This window comes from Rhinoraja longicauda, chromosome 1, assembly GCF_053455715.1.
Source record: "Rhinoraja longicauda isolate Sanriku21f chromosome 1, sRhiLon1.1, whole genome shotgun sequence".
Lineage (NCBI taxonomy): Eukaryota > Metazoa > Chordata > Chondrichthyes > Rajiformes > Arhynchobatidae > Rhinoraja > Rhinoraja longicauda.
The window spans coordinates 52,981,325-53,002,211 of record NC_135953.1 but is presented as its reverse complement, the minus strand read 5'-3'; the positions used below and the strand labels follow the sequence as shown (position 1 = coordinate 53,002,211).

The following is a 20,887-nucleotide window of genomic DNA, read 5'->3' as shown; positions in this document are numbered from 1 at the left end:
GCTGCGACGAGGATGCTATTAGGCTGCAGTGTGACTTGGATAGGTTGGGTGAGTGGCCAGATGCATGGCAGATAATGTGGATAAATGTTTGATTAGTAGGACTGGCTGTTACAATCCCTGAAGTTTTGCACTACAATTGACTTGCATGGTGTTGTTCTTGGGGGTGACCACTAGGTGATGTTGCTACCATTCAGACACATCTTCAGTTGTGTACCTCAACATCACTGGATGTTTCGGCCTTTTATCACAAGACATCCCCAGTCGAGGCAGGCCCACCTCAGGGTGATCAGACCTGGGTATGTGTCTTATGGTTAACCTCTAGATGGTCACGTGGCAGCCCAGACAGCATTCTTCTTTGGTGGCAAGAACAGGAAGGCAGATTCTTGTCTTAATGGTGTCAGATTAGGAAAAGGGGAGGTGCAACGAGACCTGGGTGTGCTTGTACATCAGTCACTGACAGCAAGCATGCAGGCACTGGCTGTTGGAACATAGCTAATGGCATGTTGGCCTTCATTGCGAGAGGATTTGAATTTAGGAGCAAAGAGGTCCTTGTACAGGGCCCTGGTGAGACTGCACCTGGAGTATTGTGTGCAATTTTGGTCTCCTAATTTGAGGAAGGACATTATTGCTATTGAGGGAGTGCAGCGTAGGTTCACCAGGTTAATTCCCAGGATGGCAGGACTGACATATGATGAAAGAATGGGTCGACTGGGCTTGTATTCACTGGAATTTAGAAGGATGAGAGGGGATCTTATAGAAACATATAAAATTCTTAAAGGATTGGACAGGTTAGGTGCAGGAAAAATGTTCCCGGTGTTGGGTATGTTAGTAACCTGGGATCATAGTTTAACAATAAGGGGTAGACCATTTAGGACTGAGATGAGGAAAAATGTTTTCACCCAGAGAGTTGTAAATCTGGTTATTCTCTGCCACAGATGGCAGTGAAGTCCAATTCACTGGATGTTTTCAAGAGAGTGTTAGATTTAGCTCTTAGGGCTAAAGGAATCAAGGGATATGGGGACAAAGCAGGAACGGGGTATTGATTTTTAGATGATCAGCCATGATCATATTGAATGGCGGTGCTGGCTCGATGGGCCGAATGGCCTACTCCTGCTCCTACTCCTGTTTTTCTATGTTTCTTGTTGTCTATTTGTTTTATTTTATATATACTGAACTTTTTTGTTGTTGTTTGTTGTGGATTTTATCGAGTAATATGTTTAGATACCTGCTGTACTGCTGCAAGTAAGAATTTCATTGTTCCGTTTCGGGATATATGACAATAAAACACACTTGACTTCAAACCAGTGTACAGGTGATTGCTGGTCGGTGTGGACTCGGTGGCCCAAAGGGCTGTTTCCATGCTGTATCTCTAAAACTAAAACTTGTAAAATAATGTGTCGTTTTTCAGATCTAGGTCTTTTAAACATTAAAAACAAAACTGAAGATGCTCAAAAATAGGCTCTGCAGTTGATGCAAGGGTGATAAAATACAGTAAGGCTTTTTATTAACATTTTTTTCTGACCTAGGTAGAATTTAACATAGTTAATTTTAGAGCATGAAAATGTGAATTAAATGTACAATTTCCACAATGGGGCACATTTAGCTGTAAAACCGGTAAACATAATTTGTGAAACCATCCTGCCTATTTTGCAGTTTTTGCTTAGAGATATTGATGCAGCAACAATATTTTCTCCCCAGAAGTTCAATTTTCACTCCATTACTGTATAAGAGCTATCCGACAACTGTTTTCTATTGTCACACTGTCGATTTTCTGCAATTTTTCAAATCATACAAACTGAAGTAAAGCTACACTTACTCTGGTCTTCAAATATAATGAACAATACTGAAGCTACAAAGAGCTCCTTTATCCCGGGCTTGTTGTCCCTATTTCACACTGTTTCTTCTTAGCACAGTTCAAAATAATGTTTTGCTTGATTTCTCCATCTGGATATTACATCAGATTATGCATGAGAGGTGGTCACAATGTAATGATGGAAGCTTTGGTGATGTTTGCTGTAAGAATATATTTTTGTATGTGTTTCATTTCTTCTTTAATACGAGGAATCCGTTTTCACAACTTCTGTAAAAATCCTTGCAGCTGTTTGACAACGTCAGTGTCCACAGACTCCATCAGACTCTGGAAGCCTTGCTCTCCAAGTAATTCTTGCTGTGCTTTCAGTTTCTCGAAGACAAACTGCTGTAGTGACACACTGTGTACCGGGTCTTTCAGTGCAAGCTGCAGGAGTTAGATGAAAACAATAAATAACAGCAACAAATTTTTCCTTATTAGCACTTTAAAGTTTGCTGGTAGATCTAGTTCTTTTCTGTTTCATTAATAATGCTGTTTTCTGGTTGCTTGCAACATTCAAAGTAATTTTAACTGGCAGAGAATTTGTATTTGTAGGAAAAATGGCAAGATTCATATTGTGATCATAAGGTATTGTTGCCAAAGGTAATATTATAACCTCTTACTTTTTAAATAAGTACCACCTGCAGAATACTGAGAGGCCAAAAGATATCCCTGATGTTTTGAGCCCTTATCCATAAAATTTCACTTGCAATCTGATACCACTTTTTAGGCGGTGGTTGAAAATCAATGTAAACATCTGTAATTTCAACATCCATGCTGCTTTTTGATCATGCTTCCAGCGACAATTTTCTCAGTCTACGGAGACCAATTGAAAGCAGTCCATTTCAGATGTTTCTCATTTACTTTTATTAAGTGTACCACAGAGCACACAGCAAATAAAGTCGAGTTCAGCTACGATGTAACAGAATAAAAGGCTTGTGGTTCCTTCAAACTGGTGCGCTGATCAAGAAAGCGCATCTGCTTAATATGGACATTGGTTTCTCCAATTTCAAGTAATACTGTCAGACCACCCTCTCATTCCCATGATCCATCCCCATCCCAGTGTGCACACATTTCTTACACCATCTTTCAGCCAACGTCCTCCTTTCCCCTCTTCCGTACACTCTTCTCCCATTCCAGAGTCACCGATTTCTCTTTTATCCTTCCTTACCCCTCGCTCCAGTCCCCTTCCACCCATATTTCTCCCACCAACTTTACATTTTACTCTTCCTCTTCTCTCCTTATCTGACATCCTTTGGTCTCCTTTTCACCACTAGCCTTTGTCACGTATTTCACTCATCTACCAATCAAACCCCTCTCGCCTCACTATAGGAATCAAGAACCAGAGGACAGAGGTTTAAGGTGAGAGGAGAAAGATTTAAGGGGAACCTGAGGGGCACCTTTTGTACACAGAGGGTGGTGGGTTAATGGAACGAGCTGCAAGAAGATAGTTGAAACAGGTTTCAAAAACATTCGGCCAGGTACGTGTATTGGAAAGGTTTAGAGGGATATGGGACAAACGCAGGCAGGTGGAACTAGTGTAGATGGGGCACCATGATCGGATGAGCAGGTCGGGCTGAAGGGCCTGTTTTCGAACTGTATGATTCTATCTGCCCAGATTGTAGTCACATCTTTGCAAAGATAATGAAACTATCTCTTTCAATCCCAAACATGCCCTGAGCACTCACCACAAAGAACATCCATCTTAATGGACTAAAAGTCATGGACAACTCAACAGGGTGTTGAGTGCAATCTGGAGCATAACTTATTCTGTCATAAATTACATCAATAACTAGCACCAGTATTTCTTCAACTAATTTTAGTGTAAGTTTGTCATGTTAAATACAAATTTTGTAGGTATTTGTACCTAGTGATCATTATTTAATAAAAAACTGAGGCGCTTCACTAAACAAATAGAAAATTAATGAAAATGCATCCTATAGTGATATTCTTCCACATATTAACTTTTAACAACCTTTAGTTTCAATTGGAAAGTAGAATTAAGAATGAGGAGAGAAAACAAAACAGTACGTATAATTGGCTGTCTCTAGCTTTAATTATGTAACAATGTTAATGCAGTGTGAAATTAAGGTTCCAGTCAATCTTCTGATAAAAGTAACCTTGAATCACACAGTGGTAGTAAATATGTACTCCAAGACACTGACACTAATGGGGACTTTGCAAAAACTCCTTTCCTGCTCTTCCTGTGAACTTGGAGCTTCCTGCATCAACTTGGAGCCTAATATATCTAGCTGTAAACAACCACACATTTGAAACTATCTGTAGGAAGAAGGAAAAACATAATGAAATCTATGCAGACTCTCCGGGAGCAAACCAGTATATGATTCCTTCAGTGATAACCTTTTCTGATGCCCAAATTTCATTGTGTTCTGGGAATGCCTCAACTGAACAAGATTAAATGATGCAGCAGGCATCCTGACTATCCCAGTTCAGGAATGATGCATAAACTAAGGAAATGGAGTCATAGCATCATACAGCGTGGAAACAGCCCATTGGCCCAACTCGTCCTTATAACCATGGTTCCCCATCTAAGTTAATCCCATTTGCCTGCGTTTGGCCCTTATTTCGCATCAAAATACCTTTAAAATGTTGTTTATAGTATCTGCCTCAACTACCTCCTCTGGCAGCTTGTTCCATATACCCACCATCTTCTGTGTGAAAATGTTGCCCCTTAGATTCCTACTAAATCTTTCCCCTCTAACCTTTAACCTATGCCCTCTCATTCTTGATTTCCCCTCTTCTCGGAAAAAGACTGTATGCTTTCACTATATCTATTCCCCTCATGATTTAAAGGCAACTTTTTCTACACAGTGAGTGCCTGAGGAGGTGGTGGAGGCAGAAAGAATTACAACATTTAAATGGCATTTGGACAGGCACTTGGAAAGGAAGGTATTAGAGGGATACAGGACCAATGGGATTGGCTTTGAAAGGCACAAGCAAAGGTCCTATTATAATTCTGTAAAACACCAGGACCCTATATATCCCTAAATTTGAACTAGAAACTTGTGCATCAGAAAACAACAATACACAATCTTCATAAGCGAATTTCTATGAATCATTTTCCAAACATTTCGACATATGCCATAACAAGCCACAGGAGAAGGCTGCGAAAGGGTTGAGATTGTGACGGCTAAGGAAAGACGGGCAATCCTGAAGGTTGGATGAGCAGTTATAGGTTAAGGTTTAGTGTTATTATTGTCACGTGAAAAGGTTTGCTTTGCATACTATCGAATCAGATCAGATAATACTGTACATAAAAACAATCCGGTCAAACTGAAGTATAGTAGGTAGGGCACAGGAGCAGATGCAGTGCAGAATATAGTTTGCAGTGTTTCAGCATGGTCATAGAGTCATACACCGTTCAAACAGGCCCTTCAGCCCAACTTGCCCATGCCGCCAAACATGTCCCATCTACACTAGTCCCACCTGCCTGCATTTGGTTCATATCTCTCAAAGCCTATCCTATCCATGTACCTGTCCAAATGTTTCTTAAATGTTGTAATAGTACCTGTCCCAACTCCCACCTGCGGCAGCTCGTTCCCTGTTCCGACCATCCTTTGTGTAAAAAAATTGCCCCTCAGGTTCCTATTAAACGTTCCCCTCACCTTTAATCTATGTCCTCTGGTTCTTGAATCCCCGACTCTGGGTGCATTTACCCAATCAACGTCGCATTTTGATTATAATTAGCCCAACCAACTTTGTTTTCAAAATTGTGATTAGTCTTCCTAGCTGCATTTTTACATTATCTCTACACCTTTATCCACCTTATCCACATTATCCACCTTTCCTGCTGCATGTAACTTTCCCTTGCCACGACTCAAGAGATTTATGCAGGACCAATCATCTCTTTTCCCTTCAGTCTTTCTCCAACCAGTCCTCTATTAGAATTGGTTTATGGGATGCAAGGCTGGTAATTTTTCCATGCATTCTTGGATTTTTCTCCTCCATCACAATCCCTCATGAAGTTGGCCTGTTTGCGAGATTGATTAAAAAGTACGTGCCATAGAAAGTTATAGTCCTACCTACCGGTCCAATTGCCGTTTAAATGTTATAGTACTTACCTCAACTACCTTCTTTGGCAGCTCTTTCCATAACCCACCACTCACTGATGAAAGTTGTTAATTCATTTCAGGTCCACTTATCTTTTAAGATAGCTAAATCCTAATTGCAGACAGTGAATTTCTCTGGCACTGAAAATCAACTTGCATATTTATGGAGTCCGATAATGACGAATTAATTATCTTTGGAGGGAGATTTTATAAAAATAAAATTAGTGTTTTTTTTAAATAACACAGCAGCGCCTCCTCTGTGGTTGACAATTACAACAAATACAGTATTAAAGCAAGCCTGTTAAAGCAAGCAAGGTGGCTCTGCTCACACATCCCAGGGAGAGAACATGAAATACTTGTATTCATTGGAATTAGCATGGAGCTGCTAAAATCAAATGCATACTTCAAAGCTTTGGCTTATGAGAGCTGACATGAGACCTCATCTCCACTTCGACTATAGACCCACTGACTTTCCAGGAAGAGAGAAACAAGGAACTGAAACAGATGTTGGTTCACAAAAAAAAGAGACACAAATTGCTGGAGTAACCCAGCGAATAAGGCAGCATCTCTGGAGAACACAAATAGGTGACGTTTTGGGTCAGGACCCTTCTTCAGACTGATTGTGGTGGACTACATCTCCTTCCACCTTGCCTCTTGCAAAGAAACCATCACTTACCCTCAATTTCTCCCTATCGATCCTATCTGTCCCTAAGATGAGGCTTTCCACTTGAGGACTTCCTTGATGTTCTCTTTCTTTAGTAAATGTAGCTCCCCCACTATTGCAGTGAATGGATCCCACATTCATGTCTCAATTGTGTCCAGTCATTCTGCTCTCTCTCCCCTTTCTCCCAGACCGAACAAGGATTGAGTTCCCCTGGTCCTTAGATTGCACCCCAGCAATCTCCGCATCCACCACATAATTTGCCAACATTTCCGCCATCTTCTATACGTTCTCAATGTTGAGGGAGTCCAGAACCAGAGGCCACAGTTTAAGAATAAGGGGTAGGCCATTTAGAACAGAGATGAGGAAAAACCTTTTCAGTCAGAGAGTTGTAAATCTGTGGAATTCTTTGCCTCAGAAGGCAGTGGAGGCCAATTCTCTGGATGCTTTCAATAGAGAGCTAGATAGAGCGCTTAAAGATAGCGGAGTCAGGGGGTATGGGGAGAAGGCAGGAACGGGGTACTGATTGAGAATGATCAGCCACGATCACATTGAATGGTGGTGCTGGCTCAAAGGGCTGAATGGCCTACTCCTGCACCTATTGTCTATTGATCCCACCACCAGTCACATCCTCTCAACCCCATGTCTTTCCACTGTCAGCAGAGCCAACTCCCTCCACAACTCCTTGGTTTGTTCATCCCTTCCCACCCAAACCACCCCCTCAACTCCAATCCACTTTGTAGAGTTTTAGTCTCCTTGTTTAAGAACGGGTGAAAGATACTTGAATGAAAGTGCTATCTCACAAGGAAAGATTAAGACACAACAGAGATTTGAAAAATGGGAGATGACCTTATTGAAACAGAAAAGATTCAGTGGAGGCTTAACAACTTATTGGATCTGCATCTGCCCACTCACCCAACCTTGTCCAAGTCAACCTGCATCCTCATAGCAGCCTCCCCACAATTCACACTGCCACCCAGCTTTTTGTCATCTGCAATTTTGCTAATGTCACTTTTAATCCTTTCATCTAAATCATTAATGTATAATGTAAATAGCTGCGGTCCCAGCACCGAGCCTTGCGGTACCCCACTAGTCACTGCCTGCCATTCTGAAAGGGACCTGTTAATTCCTACTCTTTGTTTCCTGTCTGCCAACCAATTATCTATCCATGTCAGCAACCTACCCCCAATACCATCTATATGTGTATTTTTACAATACTGGCACACAATAATGTGACAAAGGGGGTCAAATTTCAAATTCCTTCAAAAAAGTTCACAAGCACTTTATTATAGAAACATGGAAAATAGGTGCAGGAGGCCATTCAGCCCTTCCAGTCAGCACCGCCATTCATTGTGACCATGGCTGATCATCCACAATCAATAACCCGTGCCTGTCTTCTCCCCATATCCCTTGATTCCACTAGCCCCAAGAGCTCTATCTAACTCTCTCTCAAATCATCCAGTGATTTGGCCTCCTCTGCCCTCTGTGGCAGAGAATTCCACAAATTCACAACTCTGGGTGAAAAAGTTCCTTCTCACCTCAGTTTTAAATGGCCTCCCCTTTATTCTAAGACTGTAGCCCCTGGTTCTGGACTCGCCCAACACTGGGAACATTTTTCCTGCATCTAGCTTGTCCAGTCCTTTTATAATTTTATTTGTCTCTATAAGATACCCTCTCATCCTTCTAAACTCCAGTGAATACTAGCCTAGTTTTTTCAATCTTTCCTCATATGACAATCCCGCCATCCCAGGGATCAATCTCGTGAATCTACGCTAGACTGCCACAATTACAAGGATGTCCTTCCTCAAATTAGGAGACCAAAACTGTACACAATACTCCAGATGTGGTCTTACCAGGGCCCTGTAAAACTGCAGAAGAACCTCTTTACTCCTATACTGAAATCCTCTCTTTATGAAGGCCAACATTAGCTTTCTTCACTGCCTGCTGTACCTGCACGCCAACTTTCAGTGACTGGTGTACAAGGACACCCAGGTCTCGCTGCACTTCCCCCTTCCCTAACCTAACACCATTCAGATAATAATTTGCCTCCTTGTTTTTGCCGCCAAAGTGGATAACCTCACATTTTTCTATATTATACTGCATCTGCCATGCATCTATCTGCCCACTCACTCAACCTGTCCAGGTCACCCTGCAACCTCCTAACATTCTCTTCGCAGTTCACACTGCCACCCAGCTTTGAGTCATCCATTGGGTTCATGACTAACTTAGTATCAACAAAAAATGTCGGAAAAAATAGCATATTGATGGCAAGTTTCGAAAATGGCATCAGGATACACAAATACATTTTGTGTAACAGTTGTCGCATGATGTCCACCAGGGACCTGATTGGCACAGTAAGTGCACGTATTTCTTATTCCTTTCTATGTTTATGAATACCACATGGAACAATAAAATTGCAAAATCAGTCTAATTCAGTCTGAAGAAGGGTCTCGACCCGAAACGTCACCCATTCCTTCTCTCCCGAGATGCTGCCTGACCTGCTGAGTTACTCCAGCATTTTGTGAATAAATCGATTTGTACCAGCATCTGCAGTTATTTTCTTATATTATATATAATAAAATTGCAAACACCGTTTCCACTTCATTCACCTGATCATGTAGTAGAATACTGCATCCATCTGAGTGGACACCGCGACACGCGTTACGTAAGAAAAACATACGTTACAATACATTGTATCTTTGGTTTCATTTGTAAGTAAAGGCAAATTTCATTGGCACAACATTGGTCCTCATGTTGATAAATAGCAATAAAAGTTTCCAAAGGTGATGGAAAGACTGGAGGAAAGACTAGGTGTTGAGCGCTCTCTTATGCCTGCATTAAGGAGGCCATTAAACACAGCTGAGCAATTACAAACGCCTGTGAAGCCATGTGCCCCAAACATTATGGTGCTCTAAAGGGGAAGGGAGGGGAGGGGAGAGAGAGGAGAGCGGAAGGGAGGAGTGGTGGGGAGAGGGTGCTGCACCAATGCAGGATAGGCAACCCTATGGTGGGAGGGAGGGTGGGAGGAAGGAGGGAGGGGAGGGAGGGATGTGGGGGAGGAGGGGAGGGAAGGGAGGGGGGGAGGGAATGGTGATGGGGGGCGGTGGGTGGGTGGGGGAGGGGGTGGAGGAGGGGAGGGGGTGGGAGGGGGAGGAGGGTGTGGAGGTAGGGGGAGAGGAAGGGGGTGGAGGGAGGGGCGTGGGGGGGCAGAGGGGAGTGGGGGAGGAGAGGGTGTTGCACCAATGCAGGAGAGGGAACCCTAGGGGGGAGAGGGGGAAGGGGGGCGAGGCGGGAGGAGAGGGGGGAGTGGGTGCTGCACCAATGCAGAAGTGGTTTGGGCCCAACGGGTCCACTTGGTCAGTGTGCTCTAATTTTGCCCACTGATCTCCTATGTGGAACCTTATCAAAGGCTTTCTGAAAGCACAGGTACACTACATCCAATTGCTCTCCTTTGTCCATTTTCCTAGTTACATCCTCAAACAATTCCAGAAGAATCATTGAAGATCTCTCTACCTAGAGAGCTTTGGAGATTTAGTCACTGAAAATATCGAAGGGTGAGGTGGACAGAATTGTGGACTACCATGGGCTCAAGGCTAGAAAGTAGAGTTGAGGCCAAGGTCACATCAGTTAAGATCTTAATGAATCGCTCAGCAAACTTGAGCACTTTGTGGACTACTGGTTTTGCTATTGATTATATTCATATATTTGTTAAAAATGATAAATGCATATTTAAAGTGAGATCTTGCTGCTCTTCTGAACAATCCCTAACACAAATGAATTTCTTTTATTTCATTTCCCCTAAAAAGAAGCAATACTATGTCTATGATTCTATCTTACCATCATTAAGATTCCATCCATTCTTTTCAAGACACACTTTGACATTGAATATTGTTGCAAGCAACATTTTGTGGACACAGTTAGAAGTAATTTCAAATTCACCTTGTTGTAGTTATCTAAAGATACACTAAGTTGACTCCTCCTGGCTGTGACTGGCCTTTCTGAGGGGCACTGTGGCATTCAACCTTTCCTAGAGTTATTCTTGGACTGACAAAACCCCAGATCACCCCGACTGTCTTTGAGGCAAGGCAAGACAGGGTGAAGCTTTGGCTTATGTGAAAGCTGAACATTGAAGCTTGTACATTCTTCAAAACAAATGTTGAACTGTGGTCTTGAGAAGCAATTCCAGTGAATCAGATATTTAGAAAGGAACTCACAAAAAATATTAAATATATTTAAATCCAGGTTTAGAAGGATATGGGCCAAAGGCGGACAGATGGGACTGCTGTAGATGGGGCAGTTTGGTAGGCATAGGCAAGCTGGGCCGGAGGACCTTATTCCCTGTTGTATGACTCCATGATTCCCTGAAATATAATGAGTGCCAGGATATTTTTCACAGGACAGGGTAACACTCTTCATTCTATTGGTAGAACCAAATCAGAATCTAGTCATACCCTCTCTATGCTGCTTATGAAATGTTGCCGTTTTGCACAATGACGGTAGCCAGAACTATTTACATTGTACCTCAAAGTAATTGAGTGCAACTGAACCACTTTGAGGCATCCCTGACGTGACATTTTAACTATTTCCTCGTATCACTAAGCCAAGAGTCTCATCTCACTAACCCACACTTGTTCCTAAATTTGCAGATCTCAAACAGAACTTCAAAATAATACACTTGGGAAGGGTTTCTAAAAGATGCAGAACAAAAGGATAATGCAGGACATGAAAACAAAGGCAGGGATTCCTAATTGATGTGAGTAGTAAAGACCTGACCGAGACAAACTGTCCAAAATTACTTATATACCAAAAACATTTATGTTTCTGTTGCAGAATCATGTTTCAATACCAAAAGCAATGATCTTTCTGTTGCAGAATCATGTTTCAAAGGAAAATCTAAAAGGATTGAAAATTGAAAGTAGTAAATACATGGGATTATCGTAGTGTCTTCAATCCATATTTAAAGATAGGCCTTCATATCAAGAATGTCATTATTGAAAACAAGATGACAGTATGATGCAGTACAGAGGAATGCTATGTTGCCACGTGCAACATTCTTCAAAACAAATGTTGAACTGTGGTCTTGAGAAGCAGTTCCAGTGAACCAGATATTTAGAAAGGAACTCACAACAAATATTAAATATATTTAAATCCAGGTTTAGAGAGATATGGGCCAAACATGGGCAAATGGGACTGCTGTAGATGGGGCACTTTGGTAGGCATAGGCAAGCTTGGGGGGGGGGGGGGGTGTAAGCTAAATGGAAGATAGATTAAGCTATTTTTCTGGTGCAGAATTCTTAAAAGAACATTTTTCAGAAAAAAACTTTCAGAATATGCTGACTTTGAAGTTGTAATGCAGAAGTAGATGCTTGTGAACAATGAATGTGGAATCCATATCGGATCCACATAATCCCACAACCAACAGATTAATGCTTGGTAGTCCTCCAATACTCAGTCTTTCTGAAATATAAAGTACGATCTTCACGCCCTGGCATCTTGGTAGAGTGAAGACTTGTCCGGCAGAACTCAATCCAAACTGTTGCAGCATAACAAAGACGCGCACCTGACAATATGTAAAGTTATCCAGGTTTCCCAACTTCATAAACCACAACAAATCCAATTTAATAAATACCTGTCTAGTTGCAATTATAAACAGTGATGGTATTGCAATGGCAGTGCTCTCCAGCAGCAGTTACTAGTAACTACTCAGTAGTGCTCAGAATGTGATCCAACAAAGTCCTTTAATTCCAGGCCGAATCATAGCTTTGTTGAAACATGGACATAGAGCTGAATTCCAGGCGTGTGGTGAGAAGGACATCAAGGAAGAATTGGACTGGGTGTGGTAAACAGATACCTAAAGTACAACTGAGTCAACACAAATTAGAACTGAGAGACACAAGGAACTTCAGATGCTGCAATCTTCAGTGAAACACAAAGTGTTGTAATTTAACAGTTTTGTAGATGGAATGAATATTGGGTTGGGACCCTTCTTCAGGCTGAAGTGCTTTGCACAAGATTCTCAAAGACTACAGTTTTATAGTCCATGGACCCTTCAATCCACGGAGTCCACGCCAACCATTGCTCACCTGTTTACACCACAGATAACCCTCATACTAATGGATCATACAGGGGGGAATGGTGAATGTTATTGCCGATTGTCCGCTATGACGAAGTAAGGGTTTTTACCCCATTGACATCACTGCCCAGGTGCCAGGTCAGAGTCCTGGAGCCCCATCACTGAGAATATTCACCACACGGAGCGCAGCAGCCCATGAAGGCTGCCCAACTCCATCTTGTCCAGCGCAGCTGGGGAACAGCAATAACCGCTGCCCCTGCTGCTGATTCCCACATTCAGAGACTGAGCAAAATGGAAGGTATTGGGGCATTGAGGTGGCAGTGTGGTGGTGTGAGGAAACCCTGTCCCACTCTGTAAGACACCCATGACCAATTGCTCACCTGTTCAAGATGAAAGGACATCGACTTTAAACATTAACTCTGTTGCTCCGTCCAAAGACGCTGCCGAGTCTCTATGCTGTGAGGCAGCAGCCCAAACAGCTGCACCACCCTAGTGTATTGCTAAAGTTTCCAGCATCTGTAGTTTCTTGTGTCTCCGTTTTACTGCTCCTCCCTGATCTGACCTTATCCTCTCTCTGAAGGGAGTGCTGTGAAACCCTCTCTCACTGCTCCCCTACTTCTCCTGTTTGACCAGTCTAATGAAGGATCCCATCCTGAAACATCAAAAGGTCACGTGGAGAAGACAGGAGAATGGGGTTGAGCCAGGCTGACTTTGGTTGATTACCTTGAATTTTTTGGTGTCCTGTTATATTTTCTTTCATGCAACGTCTAATATTTACCCCGTCAAATGTTGCTAACATTTTTCTGCTTGTTGTCTCACTCCCTTTTTGAATAAAGGAGTTACATTTGATATTTTCCAATCCAATATAACCTTCCCCATATCTAAGGATTTTGGATAATTAAACCCAATGCATCAACTATCACACTGGCCTTAGAGTGAATAAATACATTAAATAGAACTGCATATATTTTAACATCTTTGCAAAGGCAAAGGAGATGAGAAGCAATTTAAAGTATAACAGCAAATCACAAAGCTAATCTTCACAAATCAATCTTGGAGAAATGTTTGATGATTCATCTTGAAATAATACAAATAAATCTGAAAACATTTATTTGTTCATAAATTTCACTGGTGTTTATCTTGGAAATATTTGTATTTCTAAAACAAATGAGAAAGTTGGCAGCATTAGTTTTAATGTGACATTATTCAAAGCATTACTCTGCCCTAATGTTTAATCTTACAATAAATGTCACCATTAAATTATTATTTATTATGAACTCAGCTCTAATTACAGGTTCAAGCTATTCAATATTTTAACCTGAAGTAATAAAATTATTGTTTTTTCATCATCATATCATCATATATATACAGCCGGAAACAGGCCTTTTCGGCCCTCCAAGTCCGTGCCGCCCAGCGATCCCCGTACATTAACACTATCCTACACCCACTAGGGACAATTTTTACATTTACCCAGCCAATTAACCTACATACCTGTACGTCTTTGGAGTGTGGGAGGAAACCGAAGATCTCGGAGAAAACCCACGCAGGTCATGGGGAGAACGTACAAACTCCTTACAGTGCAGCACCCGTAGTCAGGATCGAACCTGAGTCTCCGGCGCTGCATTCGCTGTAAAGCAGCAACTCTACCGCTGCGCTACCGTGCCGCCCGTTGATGCATCTTTTGATGACTTTGAGAGTTTAGTCAGTGAATAACTGAAACACACAAACTACAGAACGAAGGCTGAAGAGGACAATAAACAATAGGTGCAGGAGTAGGCCATTCGGCCCTTCTAGCCAGCACCGCCATTCAATGTGATCATGGCTGATCATTCTCAATCAGTACCCTGTTCCTTGCACATTAATTTCGTCAGTCATTGCTTTATTCATTGTCCTACTGCCATACTTATCACAATAGCTCCACGATACTGCATTGAATAAGAACATATGAAACAAGAGCAGGAAAGGTAGGTGGCTCAAGTTTGCTCCACCATCCAAAATGATCTGAATTTTGGCCTCAAAATACTTCAAGATAATTCTTGATATCTCCACAGTACCAAAGATTCTGGCTTAAATAGTTAGTGACTCCGCATCCAAAGCTCCCGGGGTTAACGAATTCTAAAGATTCATAATACTTCAAATAATTATAACAATTCAGGTAAGAAATACCTTCAGTTCATACTTATATATGGATGACCCTTTAAGCTGAGACATTGCCCTCAAATGCGAGATAGCCCCACTGGGGCATTTAATCTCCCTCGGAATCTACAATGATCAACTCGCATCTAATCACCTGAGAGCATGGACTTACATTTCCCGATAAAACAATCCATCCCTGAAATCAACCTTATCTAACAGAGTGTTCTTAAATAAGGAGACCAAATTGTTAGCAGTTTCTGTCTGTTTTTAAAGACGCACCATCATTTCCTCCTGGTGCTATCCACACTTTAATTTGCACGGCTTAAACATGGATTCTAAGGTTGCCAGCAGATTAGTGTTCTGAAATCCCAATGTACACTCAGGCTTCATTTGGCATTTATGCCCTTAATAAAATATATATATTTAAACAAAGCAATATATATCAAGGAGCTGTACCAAATGAGGGATGGGTTGAACAGAGTTCGAAATGCTATGGGTTGACAATGATTTATCTCAGAACAGAAAATCTTAGAAATAAATATTCTCAATAATTGAAATAAAATTAGAATTCACCATTTGCAGCACACAGCAAATCATCACATTCGAAGAAAAGATAAAGGTCCGATTGTGGTTGTAAAGATGATTTATAGATTTGATAAAATTCAGCTTTATTTTGAATGACAGAATATTAATACTTATTTTATGTATTGCTGTGTTTAACTGATTTAGGACTATCATTTTTTTGGTATTTTGTAAATTAAAATGTAAGTCATAGATGATGTATATTCAACAACGAGATTGCAGTTTAGAAGATCAGTATTTCTGAAAACCTAAAATGATAGCCTGGGTTTAAAAAATATTGTAAAGTTGATTATTTCACATTTTTGGGAACAACACAATTCTGCATGAGATTAATGAATTGTGTCAATCACCAAATTCCATCCGTCAGTAAAATGCTTGAATATCGCAAGAATAAAGAAGAAAAAATATCTATAAAAGCACAAAATTATTAAATATTCTTGGTTAATATATAAAGTAACGATGAACTTGGAAGTTAGTGCTTTCAAATTCAATATGTTCTCAACTCAAATACAGTGTACTGTTGAGGACTGCCAACAGAATCTCCTGAGTGGCACAGTGGCGCAGCGGTGGGGTTACTGCCTTACAACGCCATAGAGACCCTGGTTCAATCCTGAATATGGGAGCTGTCTGAACAGAGTTTGTACATTCTCCCTGTGCTCAGATTTCCAAAGACCTGCAGGTTTGTAGATTAGTTGGCTTTGGTACAATTATAAATTGTCCCGAGTGTGGGAAATGTGGTTATTTGCAGAGGTTTGAGAAGAAAGCTCAGCACAGCCTTATCAAAAGCAACAAGACCACTGCGGCAGACGCCTTCCGGAGGTGGCACTGAGAAACCGAGGCCAGAACCTAGGCCTCGCGGCCCGGAGCCTTGCGAGTCGATGATGCCCGCGGCCAACGGTTCTGGGTCTGCGGAGCCCACGGCTAGAGCCTTGGTTGACATCACAGAGAGGACCCGACGGCGATAGTGGAGAGGTTCGATGCGGCGGTCAATGATGCCGCTGACCGATGGGCGAGGACGAACCACGTGGAGTGAGGACGCCGCTGCCGGAGGAACAAAGGAGGACCCATCGTGGGTGGACCGCCGTGAGATTGGGGAAAGAACAATAGCGACCCAGCGTGGGGGGAGGAGGGGAGAACAAAGGGGGACCTGGCGCGGGGGTACTTTTTAACTTTGTAAGCGCCCTTTAAGGGGGACTATTTGCATACCTTGGGTATGCAAGCAAAGAATTTCACTGTGACTTGTCACAGGTGACAATAAAGTATTCAATTCAATTGAGAATAAGTGCCCACTCGGCAACTGAAGCCCCTATGCTGCAACTGGATTAAAAAATTGAGGCAGTATTTTACTTTCAGAATGCAGAGACATTGGAGTAAGTATCTGAGCACATCTAATTAATATTTTTATAGAATGCACTTTGAAGCAGAGAATATTTGTGCATTAGCTTTTTCAGAGATAGCAGTTAATATTGCAACATTCAGGTCAATTAAACAAAGAATACAAGGCAAGCAATGATTTACTTCAGCCAGTTGGTGCACATACTATTTATAAAAACATTATAAATTCACTGGACACTTCCAAATGCCACTTACAGTCGCATTTAGGTTCAAGGTCCCTTTATAACCAACCGTTCACTCAGTTTTGAAATATTCAACTCAATTAACAGTAATAGGCTTTTTGGAGAATAGTTGCACTCTGGGACAACTGTGTCAAGATATGCTCCACCTTTGCTTGACCTAGTTCTAACATTGTTATGCACAAAACACACTCTAATAATAATAATAATTTTTTTTTTTAATTGTCATATGTAGGTTGGCACAGGGTCAACGGTACAATGAAATGTATTTGACAAGACAACGGGTCATCTCAGCAGTAATATTCCAAGGATAAATAAGATTTTAAAAATGACATGAGTAAGGTAAAAAGACAACATTAAAAATAGGTAAAAAGACAATTAAAAAAATAATCAACATATATGATTTGAAATGTGTTTATGAGTTCAGAAGCCATAATCCTGTATCGTCTGCCTGACGGTAACAAGGAGAACAGCCTGCTTGCTGGGTGGCTGTGGTCCTTGATGATGCTGCGTGCCTTCCGCAGGCACCGCCGGTAGAAAATGTCCTCTAATGGCAAGACCCCCAAGCATGAAGCTGGTTTTAAAGGCAGCAAGTCAGAAGTAAGCTTGCTCAGTCTTGTGCATCAGTTAATAACTTTTAGGCTATAATTGTGCATTAGGAGTCACTATCTCCAGGGTAGGTCTCAGCCTTATATTAAAAGCTCATATCTCCAATACAATATTGTTCATTATTATTTGTGAGGTTTGCTGGTTGGCATGAATGAATGGAATATTCAATGCATTCTCAAGTTAGACTTTATTGCTTCACTGCCAGCAATATTTTTATTAATATGAAAAACAAGAAATTGTTTAGTTTAGTTTAGTTTACAGCGCGGAAACAGGCGTATGTGATCATGGCTGATCATTCACAATCAGTACCCTGTTCCTGCCTTCTCCCCATACCCCCTGACTATCTTTAAGAGTTCTATCTAGCTCTCTCTTGAAAGCATCCAGAAAATTGGCCTCCACTGCCTTCTGAGGCAGAGAATCCCACAGATTTACAACTCTCTGACTGAAAACGATTTTCATCATCTCCGTTCTAAATGGCCCACCCCTTATTCTTAAACATGTTTCCTGCCTCTAACATGTCCAATCCCTTAATTATCTTATATGTTTCAATAAGATCCCCTCTCATCCTTCTAAATTCCAGCGTATACAAGCCTTGACGCTCCAGTCTTTCAACATACTGCGTGGGTTTTCTCCGAGATCTTCGGTTTCCTCCCACACTCCAAAGACGTACAGGTATGTAGGTTAATTGGCTGGGTAAATGTAAAAATTGTCCCTAGTGGGTGTAGGATAGTGTTAATGTACGGGGATCACTGGGCGGCACGGACTTGGAGGGCCGAAAAGGCCTGTTTCCGGCTGTACATATATGATATGATATGATATGATGATACGACAGTCCCGCCATTTCGGGAATTAACCTAGTGAACCTACGCTGCACGCCCTCAATAGCAAGAATGTCCTTCCTCAAATTTGGAGACCAAAACTGCACACAGTACTCCAGGTGCGGTCTCACCAGGGCCCTGTACAACTGCAGAAGGACCTCCTATACTCAACTCCTCTTGTCAAAAAAGGCCAAGCGCCAATAGCTTTCTTCACTGCCTGCTGTACCTGCATGCTAACATTAAGTGACTGATGAACAAGGACACCCAGTTCTCTTTGTACTTCCCCATTTCCTAACTTGACACCAATCAGATAATAATCTGCCTTCCTGTTCTTTCCACCAAAGTGGATAACCTCATATTTATCCACATTAAACTGCATCTGCCATGTATCTGCCCACTCATACAACCTGTCCAAGTCACCCTGCATCCTCACAGCATCCACCTCACAGTTCACACTGCCACCCAGCTTTGTGTCATCTGCAAATTTGCTAATGTTACTTTTAATCCCCTCATCTAAGTCATTAACGTATATTGTAAATAGCTGCGGTCCCAGCACCAAGCCTTGCAGTTCTGTTTGCCGTACAAGATTCAAGATTCAAGATAGCTTTATTTGTCATCCAATATTGGACGAAATTCAGTCACCCACAGTCCAACAATAAAAGCATTAAATAGGCATTAAAATGACACAACCCCAAAAACACACAAAAAAAGAAACATCCATCACAGTGAGTCTCCTCCAGTCCTCTCCTCACTGTGATGGAAGGCCACAATGTCTTTCCCTTCTCCTGCTGTCCTCTCCCGCAGTCAGGCTGTTGTGGTTGCAATAACAAGGACGTGATTGCATAGGTTGCAAAAAAGGTTTGCCAGGATATAGATTGGGATGGAACATTTCAAAAAGGAGTTGAGACTGGATAGTCTTGGTTTATTTTCCTTGGAGTGGAGAAGGCTGGGAGAAGTGGAGTGGAACTTGACTGCAATACATAAAATAATGAACGGCACAGATAGGGAGAAATATTTCTCCGAGGTTGAAGTGTCTACAGCCAGTGGGCATTTGTTTAAGATAAAGAATATTTGCATGGAATTTGAGGAAGAGTTTTAAAATCCACAACGCGATTGAATTCTGTAATGCATTTTTTTTAGCTTTGTTTGCGTATTATCCAGGCAAATCATATCATACACACACCAGGTAGTTAGTGCAAGAGGGTGGGGGGAAACAGAATTTAGAATATAGTGTTATAGCTATAGAGAAGGTGCAGATTAAAAGAAAGTGAAAAGACCACAATGAGGTGGGAGATTCAGGAATTCAACCTCAGCATAAGAGAGGTCCATTCAAAACTCCGATAACAGTGGAAAAGAAGCTGTTCTTGAATCTGGTGGGACGTATGTTTAAACATTTATATCCTTTGCCAGACTGGAGAGGGAAGAAGAGAAAATGAGCGAGTTGTGTGTCCTTGGTTATGTTGGCTGCTTTCCCCAGGCAGCACAAAGTGTAGACGGAGTCAATGAGGGGAAGCTAATTTGTGTGATGGACTAGGCTTTGTTCACACACTACGCTATTTCTTGCAGCCTTGGGCTGGGCTACTGCCATACCAAGCTGTGATGTATCCATTATTTTTGACGGCGCATCTATAAAAAGCAGTAAGCCTATTGGAGCAAAGGAAGTTCTGGACACCATAGTTTGGGAAGAACCTCAAGGGTGCAGAGCAGATAATTTAATCGGATGAAGCACAAAGAAATTTGAATTATTTTCATTTAAGGCTGTGAGCAAACGTGATTATGGTGACAAAATTGGAAAGATTTTGTTAAGGAAAATCTTTCCTGTGATAACTGTGTCCATAACCAATGGTAACAGAATTAAGTCAACTGACCAAAGGACAAGAGTTGTCATGACTAAACAAAATGCTACGCACACATTTCTGTGATATGAGGTACACTGCCCAAAAGTGATGGAAGAATTGACAATAATAACTTTGAAGGAAGAACTTGAAACGTATTTAAAGGGAAAGGGATAGCGCAGGGAAGTCGGACAAATTGAACAGCTCTTTCGAAGAGGCAGCATGACAACTGCCTGAATGTTTGGTTCCGTGATTCATGGATGATGTACACATCCTAGACTCTGCTCAGCAATTAATCCTGTTAGTATATATAAATTCAGTGTCTATCATGAGGAGAAATACAGGTTCAGAATCAAATTCTGTAACGATGCATGATGGGACTCTGGAACATCTGTGAACTGCACTGGGGTGAGGGATATTTAAGAAATATGTTTCCACTGAAATTCAAAGAAAAATAGCATTGTAGTCCAGCAGTACCTGTCATTGAAAAATTAATGGCAGCTGGTGTGCAGTAGTTACGCTATTTGGCTTGTTGAAATTGATTTACACATCCCGACTGACTCAGATTTTGCAGTTCAAAGGCATTGATATTGCAAGTGTGGCAGCAAATTTGCAGGCAATGTGAATTTTCATTAAATTTGCAATGATCAACAGTGCATCTACAGTAAATTTGCAGTGAT

At 41.6% G+C, this 20,887-nt stretch overlaps 1 protein-coding gene across 3 annotated transcripts in view; it reads right to left on the bottom strand.

Annotated features, from left to right (window-relative positions):
* Positions 1 to 1,522: 1,522 nt before the first annotated feature.
* ipo11 (importin 11) overlaps positions 1,523 to 20,887 on the bottom strand; it is a 294,939-nt gene continuing 275,574 nt past the window's right edge. For all 3 annotated transcript variants that reach the window (XM_078397369.1, XM_078397338.1, XM_078397349.1), the window contains one exon: positions 1,523 to 2,236. In XM_078397369.1, the coding sequence (XP_078253495.1) occupies positions 2,072 to 2,236 (165 nt within the window). In that variant the 3' untranslated portion in view covers positions 1,523 to 2,071. The remainder of the gene's footprint in view (positions 2,237 to 20,887) is intronic.